This window comes from Geotrypetes seraphini, chromosome 10 (assembly GCF_902459505.1).
Source record: "Geotrypetes seraphini chromosome 10, aGeoSer1.1, whole genome shotgun sequence".
In the NCBI taxonomy this organism is placed as follows: Eukaryota; Metazoa; Chordata; class Amphibia; order Gymnophiona; family Dermophiidae; genus Geotrypetes; species Geotrypetes seraphini.
In genome coordinates, this window is record NC_047093.1 from 119,748,792 (window position 1) to 119,766,077 (window position 17,286).

The window sequence follows — 17,286 nt, forward strand, 5'->3', positions numbered from 1 at the left end:
TCTCATCCTCTTTCCTTTAAAATACTTCTCCTCACCTTCAAAACAAAAAATTCTAATCAACTGGCATTTATAGATAAACTTTTGATCCCATACTCATCATCAAGGGTCCTCCAATCAAATAATCAAAATTTACTTTCTATACCGTCAATACGGGAATTGTTTCATGACACCACTCGCAAATCCATCTTCTCAGTTACCTCCCCCTCTTTGTGGAATGCCCATCCACTCGACATTCGATTAGAGAACTCCCTCGAAAAGTTTAAAACTAAACTTAAAACTTTCCTCTTTAAAGATGCTTACATTCTCTAACATCAGCCTTCACTTTCTAACTTCCTGATTCATATATAGTTTTGAAATATCTAACACTTCCTCTGAAGTGACTCGGGGAACTACAGACCAGTGAGCTTAACCTCAGTTCCGGGGAAGATGGCTGAATCATTAATCAAAGACAGCATCAATGAGCATATAGAGAGAAATAATCTGATGAGAACCAGCCAGCATGGTTTCTGTAAAGGAAGATCTTGCCAAACAAACCTACTGTACTTCTTCGAGGGGATAAACAAACAATTGGACCATGGTGACCCCATAGACATCATATATCTGGACTTCCAAAAAGCCTTCAACAAAGTACCCCATGAGCGCCTGCTAAGAAAACTGTGAAACCACGGAGTGGAAGGAGACGTGAACAGATGGATCTGTAATTGGCTGGAGGACAGGAGGCAGAGAGTGAGAGTAAAGGGACACTACTCGGAATGGGAAGCAGTTACGAGTGGTGTCCTGCAGGGGTCAGTGCTGGGACCACTGCTGTTCAATATATTCATTAATGACCTAGAAGCAGGGACGAAGTGCGAGGTTATAAAATTTGCGGACGACACAAAATTCTCCAGCAGGGTTAGAACTGTTGAGGAATGTGAAGAGCTACACAGGGACCTGAACAAACTGAGTGAATGGGCGAAAAAATGGCAAATGTGCTTCAATGTAGAGAAATGCAAAGTCTTGCACATAGGGAAAGGAAACCCGATGTACAACTATAGCATAAGGGGGATGGTATTGGGGGAAAAGCAACCTAGAAAAGGACTTGGGGGTTCTGGTGGACCAAACAATGAAGCCGGGGGCACAATGCGCAGCGGCCTCAAAGAAGGCGAACAGAATGCTGGGCATTATCGAAAAAGGAATCACTACCAGAACCAAAGAGGTTATCTTGCCGCTATATCGGGTGATGGTGCGCCCGCATCTGGAATACTGTGTTCAATACTGGTCGCCGTACCTTAAGAAGGATATGGCGACACTCGAGAGAGTCCAAAGAAGAGCAACGAAAATGATAAAGGAAAACCTTCCATATGCCAAGAGGCTGGAGGAACTGGGGCTCTTTTCCCTGGAAAAACGAAGACTTAGAGGGGACATGATAGAAACTTACAAGATCATAAAAGGTATAGAGAGGGTAGAGAGGGACAGATTCTTTAGACTGGCCGGGGAAACAAGAACAAGAGGGCACTCAAGAAAATTGAAGGGAGACAGATTCAGAACGAATGCTAGGAAGTTCTTCTTCACTCAGAGGGTGGTGGATGCCTGGAATGCACTTCCAGAGGAGGTGGTAGAGCAGAGTACGATTTTGGGTTTCAAGAAGAGGTTGGACAGGTTCCTGAAGGAAAAGGGGATTGAGGGATATAGATAGAGGGGATACTATACAGGACAAAATGTCTTCAGTAGAGGATCACTTACAGGTCACTGACCTGGGGGGCCACCGCGAGAGCGGACTGCTGGGCACGATGGACCTGTGGTCTGTCTCGGCAGAGGCGATGCTTATGTTCTTATGTTCTTATATTGTTTTTACCACTCCCCATTTATTGTCCTTTTTTATTAACTTTACTTCGGTGTATTTTAAACTACCTCTCCCTCCCCTACTATCCTTTCGTCTCATGTATGTTAATTTAAACTTGTCCAGTATTTTTAACATTTCATAAACTACTGTTTTTATTTGCTTCCTTTAATTGTTTTTATAATTTTTTTATAATGTACACCGTCTAGACATGTATTTTTGTAGACAGTATATCAAAAATAAAGAATCTAAGACTTGCTAGTGTTCAACCTCAGGGACGTCAGAAGGCCAATTGGGTCAAAGGACTATAACTGGATGGGTTCCTCATTAGTCCCGGTGTATTTTCTTGCCCTTATAAGTGTTTAAATACTATTTCAATTCATTTATCCTTTCTTCTTTGTGCTTATTTTTTTCTCATGATTCTTTCTTTTATAAATATACCTTATTCAATTCATTTGAGGACTCACTTGAAATAATAATGAAGAGAACCACTCTCATTTTGACTTTTGCCCTAGAGTTTGATAGGGACTTAATTCTATGGACATACTTTAGGCACTTGAATGATAAGTTTTTTGTTTCCACTATACATGTTTTTCCTGATTTGTCTAAAGAAACACAAAAGAGAAGAAAAGATTTTCTTAGTTATAGAACCAGAGTTTTGGCTCTGGATGCTCAGTTTCTTATAAAAATTCCTGCAAAATGTTGTATTTTTTTAGAAGGGTAGAATTTCTTAATTTTTGATCCAAAACAATTATGTGAGTTTATTACAGTCACTATTGGTTCAATTAAACCACCCACAGTGTAGCGAACCAGCTGTCTGGGGGTTAACTATGTCCCTGATTCTGTCTAATAGGTTAAGTATTTGTTTTGCTTTATTTTAATTTTCTTTATTCTTGGATCCAAAGATTGTGGACTAAATAATTAATCTATTTGATGTTAATTCAATTATATTTACCTTATTGGATTATTTCCAAATCCTTTCAAGTTTTTGTACTTGTTATTATGATGAAATATTTGAATAAAAATAAAGTTTAAAAAAAACATACTAAATACACTCTAATTTATCGAACGTGTACTTAGCTTGCTTAGCAGCAACACCTCTCTGACGGAATATCCATTTCAACCCTTTCTTCAGGGCGTAGGTGAGCTTTTAGAGTAGAATGCTGCAAAGCCAAAATGAAAATCGCATTACTGACCTTACTATTAACAGCCCTCAAAAAAATTATTTTGTATACAACTTTACATATGAAAAAAAACCCTGTACTTGTTGCATATCAATCATAAAAATCAATCCATAAAAATCAAATTCTTCATGTTACACCACTCACTGGATGAACGCTAACTGAAACTTGTTGCTGCAGGCATGACTGATTAATAAAGATGGCCACGGCATATCTCCTGCATGTCTTATGAGAGGCTCCACCCACTTTGTACATGACCGCGTACTCACAGCTGATAGAGTTCACAAACGTAGTGGTGCACTGCGCTAATCTGCTACTGTCAACCATTGTTTCAAGTTTCAAGTTTCAAGTTTAATATTCATTTGATGGATCGCTTATAACAATATCTAAGCGATTAACAATATAAAAACCATCAGAGTGTGGTTATACAATTAAAGTAACAAAAAATTTTCAACAAATTATACATAACATTGGACAAACATGAGAGGTGGGATAGAAGGTGGAAAGTTACAATTTTAAGTTAAGAATTTAACATCAATGGGAAAAAACATTGGGTAGTAACGGGTTTTAAAAAGAAGAAGAATATGGAAACCTGAAGTATTAATTTTTATGCATCGAAAGCATCTTGAAATAAATAAGTCTTTAAAATTTTCTTAAAAGAGGCAAGGTCTTTTTCATTTTTAATAAAATTTGGAAGAGAGTTCCATAATGCAGGGGCTTTAACAGAGAACATATCATTGCGTCGTGTGCCTATTATTCTAAGCGAAGGGATTGAAAGCAGTTGTGAAGAAGAGGATCTTAAGGATCGAGAAGGTCTGTGAGGGATGATCATTTTTGCTATAAATTGGGGTTCATTGAAGCATAATGTTTTGTACACCAAAAACAGAATTTTAAAGGTTATTCTATGAGTTATGGGAAGCCAGTGTGATTTAATAAGTAAAGGAGTGACATGGTCGAATTTTTTTGCGTTATGAATTAACTTGATTGATGTGTTTTGGATGATTTGGAGACGTCTATTTTCTTTTTGTGTTATGTTAATTAGAAGAGAATTGCAGTAATCCAATTTAGAAATTATAAGAGAATGAACTAATATATTGAGAGATTTAGAGTCTAGAAAAGTTGAAATGGAACGTAAAAGCCGTAGTCTATAAAAACATGTTTTAACTAATTCGCTAATATGATTATGAAATGAGAGATCAGCATCAATTGTTACACCCAGAATTTTAAGCTTAGAAACCGTTTCTATAGGTGTATTGTCGAGAATGAATGGAAGTTTTTGTACTATGTCTCCTTTCCAAGTGAAAAGCATTGTTTTGGTTTTTTGGGCGTTTAAAACCAATTTGTTATTATTTAACCAGTTTTTTATTAGTTCTAATTTATCATTAATTATTTTTATTTCTTCTGTATTTTCTGGGTTAAGAGGATGCATGAGTTGAATATCATCAGCGTATGAAAATGATGTGAAACCTAATGACTGTGAAATTGTGATAAGCGGGGATAGGAAAATGTTAAATAGAAGAGGAGATAGTATAGAACCTTGTGGGACGCCTAGTGCTGTAGAAAAGTTTTCAGAATAGGTTTCGTTAAATTTTACTCTTGAAGTACGGTCTGTTAAGTAAGATGTTAGCCATTTTAGGACTTGGCCTTCTATTCCTAATGAGTGCAGTCGATTAAGAAGTAGTTCATGATCTACCGTATCGAAAGCTGCAGAAAGGTCTAAAGAAAAGAGTGCTACCGATTTGTGATGGTCGAGAAAGTAATGTATGTTCGTAACGAGACCTATCATAGAATATTCAGTGCTATGATATTTTCGGAAACCGGTTTGATTCGGGTGTAACGCATTCGATGATTCGATGAATTCCGACAATTGTTCAAAAACAAATTTTTCAGTTAGTTTCATTAAGAATGGTAGATTAGAAATCGGACGATAATTGATTGGATCATCATGGCTGTATTTGAAATTTTTAATTATTGGTGTGACTATAGAAGTTTTCCAGGCAGTAGGGACGGTAGCTGAGGAAAAACTATGATGTATAAGTGATAGAATGAAAGGGCCAAAGTAAGGAAGGAATTTTTTTAGATATAACGGCGGGATAATTTCTGTAGGGGAACCTTTTAAATTAATTGACTTGAGATGTCTTTCGATATCATTTAAAGTTGGGGTTTTAAAGAATGTGCATTTGGCTGTTGGAATTAAATTGTTTGTGGTTGAGTTTTCTAATCCTGATGAGGTTGAATTATTATTTGAAAGTTTTTGTTTTATTAAAGTTATCTTTTTGCAGAAAAAATCTGCAAGTTCCTGTGCTGTTAATTTTGACTTTTAGTTAGAAGTATGTCTTTTATTTTTTTCCGGATTTACCGGCCTGCAGGGGCTATTGTATTTGCTTCAAAAATCCATCTTAATTATCTGACTGCAAGTAATCTATCTATTCATTTTCATTCTAAAAACAGTACATACAAACATTGCATAACAAGTTACCTGAAAAAACACCACTTATCTATCAGTGAAATACATAAGAATAATTTTCAGCCCCCTCCCCCTGATTTCAATATATTCAAGATATTCATACAATAGTACTAACAACTCATAAATAAATCAGTCCCTATACATTATTCTTCTCCCTCACACCCACCCCCTTTCCCTGGATGTAAAATATATAACCAAAAGTAAAGGGAAAAACCAACCAATTAGAATCAATAAAATTGGTCTATGAACCCCACGTCAGATTAAACCACTTACCCCTTTGTTCAGACATCATTTTCTCGTAACGATAACACAAGCATATCGAATTCTACCAAAAAGTGAAATTTAAGCGGTCACAATTCTTCCAGGTTTTCATACTCATTTGTATGGCTACCCCAATCATTATACCCAATAACCTGTTTTTATGCCTATCTGCTGGAGATAGAATATATCAGCTTCCCACATAATACCGCTTCATATGACATCGGAACCACAGTCTCTAGAATTAGAGTAATATATCCCCATATAGATCTCCAAAAACTGAGTATCAAAGGACAATAGAACAATTGATGATCCAGTGTCCCTATATCGAGATGACAGAGCCAGCATCTATTTGACTTAGAACTATCTTTATTTCTACAAATGAACAGGGGTCCATTTGCTTCAGATTTGGGCGAAGTGCCAAAAATTTCTTCCTCATAGCAGCTGTTGCCTTTGCATAATCAAGGAAGAAAAACAGTTTGGATTAGCATATTTTTCGCTCCATAAGACGCTCCATAGATTTAGAGGAGGAAAACAAGAAAAAAACATTCTAAACCAAATTCTCCCTGCTAAGCCCTGTACCCTGTGCCCCCTCTGGCAGTCTAGTGGTAGGCCAGGACAGGGCAGGTAGGGACAGGGCACAGGGCAGGCAGGCCTAGTGTTAGACAGGCCGGCCTAGTGACAGGCAGGCAGGGCCACCCATCCCGAGGCAAGCAGGTAGACAAGGGGATAGTGTTTACAGTGCTACAAAGAATGAATTTTTTTCAACCCAAGGCTTAAAAACAAAAACACAGCCCTGCAACCCTTTTAAAAAAAAAGCACAATTGGTCCTCCACATTCATAGAGCAACACACTCTTTTCCCTGCTGCCCCCATGGCACTATCTCATGCTGCCCTGTGTCCCAAAACTGGAGCTTCACTCCTGAACGGAGGCTTCCCCTCACAAAGGCAGGGCCACTGGGCAGCGGAGTATTCTCTTCCTCCTTGTGTGCCGCTGAAAAGATGGCTGTCCCAGGAAGGACCTAATTTAAAATGCCTGCCGCTTGTCTTGCTCCACTCCTTTCTCCCTCCCATTGGCTCCTAAGCTTCCTCCCTGCGTGCTTTGACTCGTGAGGCCCCCCTTTTATGGCAGGCCTCACAAGTTGCTCCGGCCTGCTTCTAAGCCATTTTCAGCCCATTTATACAATCTGTATCATAAAACAACTCAAGTTTCAGATTCAAAAATCAAGACTTTGATGTTTATGCAAGAAAAAATATCTGCCATTTGGTGCCACTTTCAAATCATTTTTCTGTTTTAAAGATGAGTGCAATGGTCTTTGCTCTTACAGTCCCAACTTCCTATAGATCTGTCATTGAAGATGGAAGAATGAATTGAAAAGATAATGTATATTTCTTTTCTTTGTGCCTTCCTTCTCCCCATTCACTGGCTAGTTACATTATTTACTGGATTTTTCTTACTGTATACTGCACTTCTAGAATGGAATCAGAGAAGTTTATATGGCTGTTATAAAATAATTTTCCTAAGCTTCTTTAGGGAGTTGGTCCATACTTTAAGGCTGTGTCCATTTGTAAGTGAGAGGAGATAGAGAGTGATTTACCTCCAGAAATGGCTTTAAAATTACACTTCTCCCTCGGTATTCACGGGGGATAAAGGCAGAGAATTGAATTGAGACAGTGAATTGAGAAAAACCGCAAATATCTTCTCATCTGGTTCTGACCCACCCCCGCCTCCTTCCCGCCTTCCCCAGAATCTTGGCCTTATGTGGTGGTCTAGCAGGCTTTCGGGGCAGGAGCGATCTTCCTACGCTCCTGCCCCATGCAGATCACCAATAGGAGCGTAGGAAGATCGCTCCTTCTCCAAAAGCCCGCTAGACTACCAGGTAAGGCCGGGATGCCGGGAGGAAGGCTGGAGAGAGGCAGAAATGTGCTAAACAAAAAAATTGCGAATTTGTGAAATCGCAAGTGTCGAAACCGCGAATGGGGAGGGAGAAGTGTAGTTCTTATAGTTATAAACAAATCTTTTTGTATGCTTGAAATTACCTGTCTAACCTGATATTACTTAAAATGCAAACCTCATTTCTTTTTTTTTAAATTCTTTATTCATTTTAATAACTTACATCAAGTGCATCAAAAAATATCCACATTTTAACTTAATATATCACCTGAATTCTACAATTTTTCATATTAAATAAAATTTATCCCTTTCCCTCCCATCCCTTTAATATCTCATATCATATAATACTGTCCCCCTCCCCCCACCCAATTTTTTCATTTGTACAAATCAGGGAAAATGATAACTCTTCATTACAATAATTTGTTAATGGCCTCCACACATCTTGAAATTTATTAAAATTCCCTTTCTGAATAGCTAATGATCTTTCTATTTTATAAATATGACATACTGAATTCCACCAAAAACTGTAGTTCAATCTATTCCCATTTTTCCAATTACATTTCTTAGCTTCATCGTTATCTGAGGAACCTCCATTTTAAGAATGGTCTAGGGGAAGAGATGAACCTGGATGAAAATGGAGAACTCGCCATTGGATACGATATTTTTAATTTGAACTATCTTCCTAATACAACATTGGAATATAAAGCTGTTGGACGTTATAACCCCCATGCTCCCCCAGGGCAGGATTTCACCATTGATGAGAAGGCGATCGTCTGGGAGAGTTCTTTCACTCAGGTCAGATTTAAGCGATCAGAGGTGCTGATCCAAACAGGTATCATGAAACTTGTCATAAAATGGTCAATAGAATGGTGTATTTTGGCTTTCTGGGCAAAACGTTAGCTTCCAGATTCTGTATAGATCACTTAAATTGGAGTGCTTATCCTATGTGTGTACCTATAGGGCTAGATTCACTAAGCAAACAGATCATGTACCGATCAGTTTGTGAACCCTTTGCGACCTGATTTTCCTCTGATCCGATTCACTAACCTCTCCTCCATTCCGATTCTGATCCATGCATGCAAATGAAGGGAAACAGCATGCAAAGTAGGACGGACACAATTCACTAAACATTTTTCAGGCACACCAACTGACTGACCAATCCAAAAACAAGTGACTGGTGAGGACCAGTCACTTGTACTAAAACCCTGCTCTCTGCCCCAATCTCCTGCTCTCTGCCCTGATCTCCTGCTCTCAGCCCCAATCTCCTGCTCTTAGCCCCAACTCTCCTACCCTTCCCTGCAGTGCAAGCCCATTATTTTAACGTGCCTTTAAAACCATGGGCCGGCAATGCACTTATGCAGAATATATAAAAAATCTTCCTTTTTTATATATTCTGCAAAAACCCGCATGCCTTCCCCCCCCCCATGACGATGCCCCCCAATGATACCCCCGTGTGCCTTTGTCCACTGCTGTCACAGCCTATGGCAGCAAGGGCAGGGCCTAAGGCCCTGATTGGCTCAGGTTCCTCAGTCTCCACCCTTGGGAGGGGCCTGTGGCACCTCAGCTAATCAGGGACTTCCTTAGTAAGTAATGCCTCTCTCGATGAGTCTGATGCACGGCCCTTGTTGGCTCATGCATGGGCTCATGGGCTCATGGGCCGTGCATGCATGGGCTCATGCATGCACCCCATGCATCAGGCACCTCAGGCTCCTCCCTTGGAAGGGGCCTGAGGCACCTCAGCCAATCAGGGCCCTCCTTAGTGATTACCTAAGTACCTAAGTACTCACTAAGGAAGTCCCTGATTGGCTGAGGCACTTTCAGGACCTTTCCAAGAGAGGAGCCCAAGGCGCTTGATGCAATCAGAGCTTAAGGCCCCACCCCATGCATCAGACTAGAGAATGACATGGGGAAAAAAATCTGTCCCCGTCACTGCATCGTCCCCGGCCCACCATCCTCTGCACCACCCCGTCACCGCCGTTCCCTTCACCGTCCCGTCACCGTCACCGCCATCCCTTTCACCGCCCCGTCACCGCCACTGCCATCCCATTCACAGCCCCATCACCGTCCCCGCAGCATCCATATAAGCCTTATTACTGCAATATTTAGCTTATTCCTTTCTTATAAATCAAAGTTCTGGCTGCTGAACTAGAGAAAGAGATGTTCAGCTGGCAGGGCTTTGTTTATAACTTTTTATCAACACAACTAATATACTACTTTATCCTAAAGCAAAAAATAAATAAATAAATAGAATTTTTTTTTTCTACATTTGTTGTCTGGTTTCTGCTTTCCACAACTTCTCATTCAATTCCTTCCATCCACTGTGTGTCTTCTCTCTGCGTCTTCCATTTGCTGTTACTGTGCCTCTCCCTTCACCCTCTCCCACAATTGGTCTAGCACCCATCTTCTTCCCTCCGCTCCCCCATAGTCTGGCATCTGTCTTCTTCCCTTCCAGCGTCTTCTCCCCACTCTGCCTTCCACATTTCCCTTCAGGGTCTGTTCCTCTCTACCCTCTTTCAATGTCTGTTCTATTCCTTTCCACCACCCTTCCCTCCCTCCTTTACTATCTGTTCCTTTCTACCACCCTTCTTTCATATCTTCTATCAGTCCCCCCACCATCACTAGCAGTCTCTCTTCTCCCTTACCATGAGCAAATAGAACTTCTGAAAATTGTATTGCTGAGGCATTATTTCTAGTACGCCTTTTTTTCCAGATGGATAATGACATCGATTTTGTAATTCTTACTGTCTGCTCTGATTTCATTCACAATTTGGTTTGTGTTGTGGCTGAGGATTCCTTGAGGCATTTAACCTTTTCCTGTCTCTTGAACTGTGATTTCAAGTTGATTCCTTCAATAATGGAGTCTCACGGCAGTAGCAGTTTTCTCTTTTGGGCTCTTTAGACATTGTTTAAGGGATTTCTTGCACATTTGGTGCTGGTCTTCTTTGATGAGGTCACTTCAGAATCTATTTCCAAGGAAGAGAAACTTTTTCCCTTTCACTCCCTCCTTCATTGTGTGAGCCGGGAACACGCGGTCCCCGCAGCCCCCACCGGCCCACCCGCACGCCAGCTCGATCATTTAACCAGCTTCCTCTCTCCACCTCACCTTAGTTTGCCGGCTTTCTTTTTCGGCGACCGGCACACTTTCAAAGAGCTGCGCATGCGTGGCTGCTCAAAGTTCAATCTTCTGCTCTGCTGCAACTTCCTGTTTCCAGTTGGGTCAGAGCAGAAGATTGAATACTGAGCAGCCGCGCATGCACGGCTCTTTGAAAGCGTGCCGGTCACCGAAAAAGAAAGCCAGCAAACTAAGGTGAGGTAGAGAGAGGAAGCTGGTTAAACGATCGAGCTGGTGTGCAGGTGGGTGATACGGGGACCGCGCGATCCTTGATGCCTCATTGCGGTGACAAGACCATTCACCGCTCCACGGGGCGGTGAATGGTCTTGTCCCCGTCCCCGCATAGGCTGATATTTTTCATTCCCCGTTTTGGCGGGTTAACCGCGGCTAAACACAGTAGCCGCGGGTCATTCTCTACATCAAACTCATCAAGAGAGGCATTAGAGCAGGAGGGATTGAGCATCCCTCCTTATCTGTTAAAGGTACGGGGAGGGGACTGGGAATGGGAAGGGGGCATCCGGTGGGTGGCAGGAGGGAGTCAGCCTCCCTCCTGCCATATGTTTTTTTGTGGGGGTGAAGTCAGGGGTGGGACCAATGGCAGGAGGGAGTGAGAACCCTCCTGCCGTAATTTTAAAGGGCGGCAGTGGCTGGGCACATTTTAGGGAGGATTCGGGGAAGGGGGGATGGGGCACTTCTCAAGAGAGGGAGGGGGATCATTTTTTTTTTTAATAAACTAATATTTTGTGTGTGGAAAACACGCAAAATATTTGCCCAATAAAAAAGAAAAATTAAAAGCGGGCAGAAGCCCTGACAGCAGTGACAAGAGGCTGGTTCTCCTGTTACTACTGTCAGGGCTCTAGCGATCCGTGTAGTCGGTTGGTGGCATGCCTTCTGTGGCAAAAGCAGAGGCGGAAGGACAAATGGCTAAAGATGTAAATAAGGGAAACAAAAATTTTTTCTGATATATTAGTGAAAGGAGGAAATGAAAAATGGAATTTCTAAACTAAAAGATGCTAGGAACCGATATGTGGTGTGTGATGAGGAAAAAGCAAATGTGCTAAACAAATACTTCTGTTCTGTGTTCACAGAAGAAAATCCTGGAGAAGGACCGAGATTTTCTGGCAAAGTTACACGATAAAATGGAGTACCGTATGAAGGGATACTTTTCATGTGTCTTGCAGTTTTCTTCCAACTTTGTTTGAAGTTGTAAATCCAGACATTGTTTACCTTCTCTTGCTGAAATATTACAAGGCTATTTTATGTTTGAAAAGATGTGTGTTCTTATGCTATGTTTAATCCAGACATTGTTTGCCTTCTCTTGCTGAAATCCTGCAAGGCTATTTTATTATGTAGTTTTCCTTAAGTTATGTTTGAAGTTGTAAACCCAGACTGTTTGCCTTCTCTTGCTGATATATTACAAGGCCATTGTATGTTTGAGAGATGTGTTTTCTTATTCTGTTGTGAAGCGAATTCAATTGTTTTCTTAGCTGTATTTGTAAGAAAATTTAGATAAGAGGCTCTGACCAAAGCACTTCTAGACCTTGGTCTTAGGTAGTAAAGGGTTTGTTATTTCTTTTAAAGTTGCATGTGATCTGTGTCCATATATGGTTTGCATTTACGTCATATGCTGACGACCCTTACCCATGTAAAATGATATAAAAAGAGGTACAGAATATTCAATAAAGCGGACATGTTTAGGAGATAATAGGCGTCTGTTTTCTCTTAGATATTGTCCCCGGATGCATCTGCTTGTTAAATGACAGAGTGTGTACGGCCATAATCGGGCCTTATCCTTTTCACCGTATTTTCACACATATAACGCGCGCATTATACACGATTTTACAAACCGTGCATAACCATGCGCGTTATACGTGTGAGCGCGTTTTACAATTTTTTTTTACATTCTGATCCGGCATTCCCCCTGCGAACCGGCATCCTCCCCCCCGCTCGCGTCACCCCCCTCCCCCGCTATCCTACATCCCCCCCAGCACCGCAAATACAACTCTTACCCGATTGGGCACCGGCACCAGCACCAATGCACAGCATGTGCCAGTGCCAGTGCCCGAAGATCCTCCCTCCTTGGTTTGGGCTGGGCTGGGCTGGGCCGGGCGGTGCGAGAGAGATCCTCCTTCTTCTTCTGCTGGGCTGGACTAGGCTTTGAGCATTTGCGGCAGAGGAAGAAGGAGGATCTCTCTCGCACCGCCCAGCCTAGCCCAGCCCAGCCCAAACCAACGAGGGAGGATCTTCGGGCACTGGCACATGCTGTGCGTTAGTGCTGGTGCTGGTGCCGGTGCCCAATCGGGTAAGAGTTGTATTAGCGATGCTGGGGGTGGATGTAGGATCGCGGGGGAGTGGGGGTGACGAGCGGGGGGGGGGGGAGGATGCCGGTTCGCAGGGGGAATGCCGGATCAGATTATCTCAGATCAGAGGGGGAGGGGGGGTGATGCGAGCGGGGGGGAGGATGCCGGTTCGGAGTAGGCAGGAGGAGGTTTTAGCATGCGCGGTATACGCGTGTGCACGCTATATTAACATTTTATTACATAAATTTGTGTTCCCCGCGCGGTATACCCGTGTGCACGTTTTACACGGGTGCGCGGTATATGAGTGAAAAGCTGAGAAGCTGATATGCAGGGACGGGGAGAGGGACCTTGGGGTGATAGTGTCCGAAGATCTAAAGGCGAAAAAACAGAGTGACAAGGCGGTGGCTGCAACCAGAAGGATGCTGGGCTGTACAAAGAGAGGCATAGCCAGTAGAAGGAAAAAGGTGTTGATGCCCCTGTACAGGTCATTGGTAAGGCCCCACTTGGAGTATTGTGTTCAGTTTTGGACACCCTATCTGGCAAAGGACATAAGAAGACTTGAAGCGGTCCAGAGGACGGCGACGAAAATGATAGGAGGCTTGCGCCAGAAGACGTATGAGGAGAGACTGGATGCCGTGAATATGTATACCCTAGAGCAGGGGTCTCAAAGTCCCTCCTGGAGGGCCGCAATCCAGTCGGGTTTTCAGGATTTCCCCAATGAATATGCATGAGATCTATGTGCATGCACTGCTTTCAATACATATATATTGTTAAATCCTGAAAACCTGAATGGATTGCGGTCCTCAAGGAGGGACTTTGAGATCCGTGCCCTAGAGGAAAGGAAGGACAGGGGAGATATGATTCAGACGTTCAAATACTTGAAGGGTATTAACATAGAACAAAATCTTTTCCAGAGAAAGTAAAATTGTAAAACCAGAGAACATAATTTGAGGATGAGGGGTGGTAGATTCAAGAGCAATGTTAGGAAATTCTACTTTACGGAGAGGGTGGTAGATGCCTGGAATGCGCTCCCGAGAGACGTGGTGGAGAGCAAAACGGTGACTGAGTTCAAAAAAGTGCGGGATGAACACAGATCTAGAACCAGAAAATAATATTAAATATTGAACTAAGGCCAGTACTGGGTAGACTTGCACGGTCTGTGTCTGTATATGGCCGTTTTGGGGGAGGATGGGCTGGAGAGGGCTTCAATGGCTGGGAGGGTTTAGATGGGCAAGAGTAGGTTTTAACGGAGATTTCGGCAGTTGGAACCCAAGCACAGTACCAGATAGAGTTTTGGATTCTTGCCCAGAAATAGCTAAGAAGCAAAAATTTAAAAAAATTTAAATTGAATCAGGTTGGGCAGACTGGATGGACCATTGGGGTCTTTATCTCCCGTCATCTACTATGTTACTATGTATGAAGATGGTTGGTGAATCGGTCAGCCTGCCTCCAATCGCCCATGGATCAGACACGGATTGGAAGGTTAGTGAATCTAGCCCATAGTAATTAGTCAATTGGGGTTAATTGACACTAATTAACTGTTACAGGCACTTCTGCCTACTTACCCCTGACTCATTTGAAATGGAAAGGAAAGGGGATGGGGCTTGATATTTTGCTTTTTTCAGTGAATACAAAGTGTTTTACATGTTTTAGACAGGTACTTAATTTGGACCTGGTAAAATAAAGTATTATAAGGAAAGGGAAAGAAGGTACCAAGCCTTGAGGCAACAAAGAGAAGCACTGGAGATGTCAAGTCCATCCTGTAGTCACAAATCCTTTATTTACAGTTTGTATTAAAGTTTAATAACGAGTCTTTAAAAATTGCTAGAACAGGCAAAGTTCCAAAAGAAAAAGTATTAAACAACTTTCCCAGAGTCACAAGGAGCTGCTGTGGGAATTGAACTCACAACCTCAGGGTGCTGAGGCAGCTGCATGAACCATTTGGCCATTTCCCCACTTAGAAAGGAGAAGGTGTTCTTTTTCAGGAAGCAAATGGGATGTGAGGAGGCACGTTTTTTTCTATTTTGAAATTTGTTGGCTGTTCTGCATTTTTTTAATAGATTTTTTTTCATTTCAGTTTTTATTTTTAATGTGAAGTATTATGAATGTTCAATTATTGATTACTATAACCTATCCTTAGGTTAGTAAGCTCTAAATATTATTATATAACTTAATTAGTCTTTATAAATCTATTTCCATTAAAGTGATCACATCTGATCTGAGGCTGGTCTAATCTGGCTATGCACTGACAAGAATCAACACTTTTTGGGTATTTTTACAAGTACCTTCCTAAGCATGAAATATGCTGTTACACACGATGACAATTTAAAAATAAATAAAAGAAACATTCCAGTTTAGAAACAACCATTCAATATCAAATGAATAAATGGGACATTCACGTGGGATCCCTACGAGGGTCGAGTTAAGGAACTAGGTCATTAGCACTCAGACTTAATGAGGTGGGTCAGTAGAGTGGGCAGACTTGGTGGGCTGTAGCCCTTTTCTGCCGTCATCTTTCTATGTTTCTATGTTTCTAACATGCTTTCTCAATCTTCAGAAACCTCCGCAGTTCAGATGCAGTCCAAGTTGCCATCCTGGTTACAGGAAATTAACCAAGGAAGGAAAACTCATCTGCTGCTATGACTGTATTCCGTGTGCAGAGGGAGAGATCTCCAACCAAACTGGTGGGTGACATCATGGAAAACATGGGATACAAATAAATATAGGGTATCTATTATGGTCTCTGTTCTTGAAATTAAGGAGGGATGTACTGCCTGCTCTTACATGCAGCCGTGTAATTTGCAGACATTAGAGTTAAAGTACCAGGTGCTAACTCAAAATGCAGTTCACAGTCCTTCACTCTCCATGCAGTTAATGTGAATTAAACTGCTCTTTCTTGGCTGAGCTGTGAAGATTATAGGACTCATGATATTTAAATGCACTTTAGTAAATAGACCTCATGATAGATGTGAGATAATGATATGATAATCTTCTTTCTCAGATATGGACACCTGTACAACATGCCCGGATGATCAATGGTCAAACCAGAAAAGAGATGCCTGCATCCCAAAAGTGATAACTTTTCTGTCTTTTGAAGAGCCTCTAGGGATTGCTTTAACTTCCATCAGCATGTTCTTCTTTCTCATCACTACTGCCATCTTGGGAATCTTTATTTATTACAGAGACACTCCCATAGTGAGAGCCAACAACCGACACATCAGCTATATTCTCCTCATTTCCCTCATACTCTGCTTCCTCTGTTCATTGTTATTCATTGGGCATCCTGAGGATGTCACCTGCATTCTCAGACAGACTACATTTGGGATCACTTTCTCCATCGCTCTCTCCTCTATACTGGCAAAAACCATCACTGTGGTCACAGCCTTCCAAGCTACCAAACCTGGAAGCAAACTCCATAAATGGATGGGTTCAAGGGTTTCTAATTTTATAGTCCTTTCCTGTTCACTTATTCAAACAGTTTTGTGTCTTATCTGGTTGTGCACTGCTCCCCCATTTGCATATCTTAATATGAGATCAGAAATTGGAACAATACTAATTGAATGTAATGAAGGGTCAGTAATTGCATTTTACTGTGTTCTGGGTTATCTGGGATTTCTGGCTGGCATCAGCTTCATCATAGCTTTCCTAGCAAGAAATCTACCTGACAGTTTCAATGAGGCCAAGAATATCACCTTCAGCCTGCTGATTGTCTGCAGCGTCTGGATCTCCTTCATCCCGACATACCTGAGCTCCAAGGGCAAGTGCATGGTGGCAGTGGAGATATTTGCTATTCTGGCCTCCACAGCTGGACTTTTGGGATGTATCTTTATCCCTAAATGCTATATTATTCTGCTGAGGCCTGAAAGGAACAACAAGAAGGACCTAAGAAAAATATAGGTGCCCTTTTATTAAGCTGCATTAAATGCTATCACACACTTAATATGGGGAAAGTGAGTAATCAGAAAGTGCATTAAAGTTTATTGTAGTAATTTGCCAGTCAGCATGGTCTAATCGAAGGTGGTGGGTCATAGAAAGGGCATGGGCATTGCAGTGTTCTCCTGCTAGCACATTAAGATGATCAAATGAAAACTGGATAATGTAGACTTAACAAAGAACTTAGGACCCAGTGAAAGTGGTTAATAACACAGCTGAGCGAGGTGTTAAACTGATAACTGACTTTGCTATTCATTTTACCACAGACTCAGTGCAGTGTGATGCCTTGTTGCAAGGAATTGAACACCATTGCAGATTTCAAT

The 17,286-nt window shown here is 41.7% G+C and overlaps 1 protein-coding gene across 1 annotated transcript in view; it reads left to right on the top strand.

Annotated features, from left to right (window-relative positions):
* Window positions 1–16,927, top strand: part of LOC117368561 (vomeronasal type-2 receptor 26-like) — a 44,860-nt gene extending 27,933 nt beyond the window's left edge. The window contains exons 4-6 of the mRNA XM_033962292.1: window positions 8,186–8,413; window positions 15,588–15,714; window positions 16,032–16,927. Of these exons, the coding sequence (XP_033818183.1) occupies window positions 8,186–8,413; window positions 15,588–15,714; window positions 16,032–16,927 (1,251 nt within the window). The remainder of the gene's footprint in view (window positions 1–8,185; window positions 8,414–15,587; window positions 15,715–16,031) is intronic.
* Window positions 16,928–17,286: the final 359 nt, after the last annotated feature.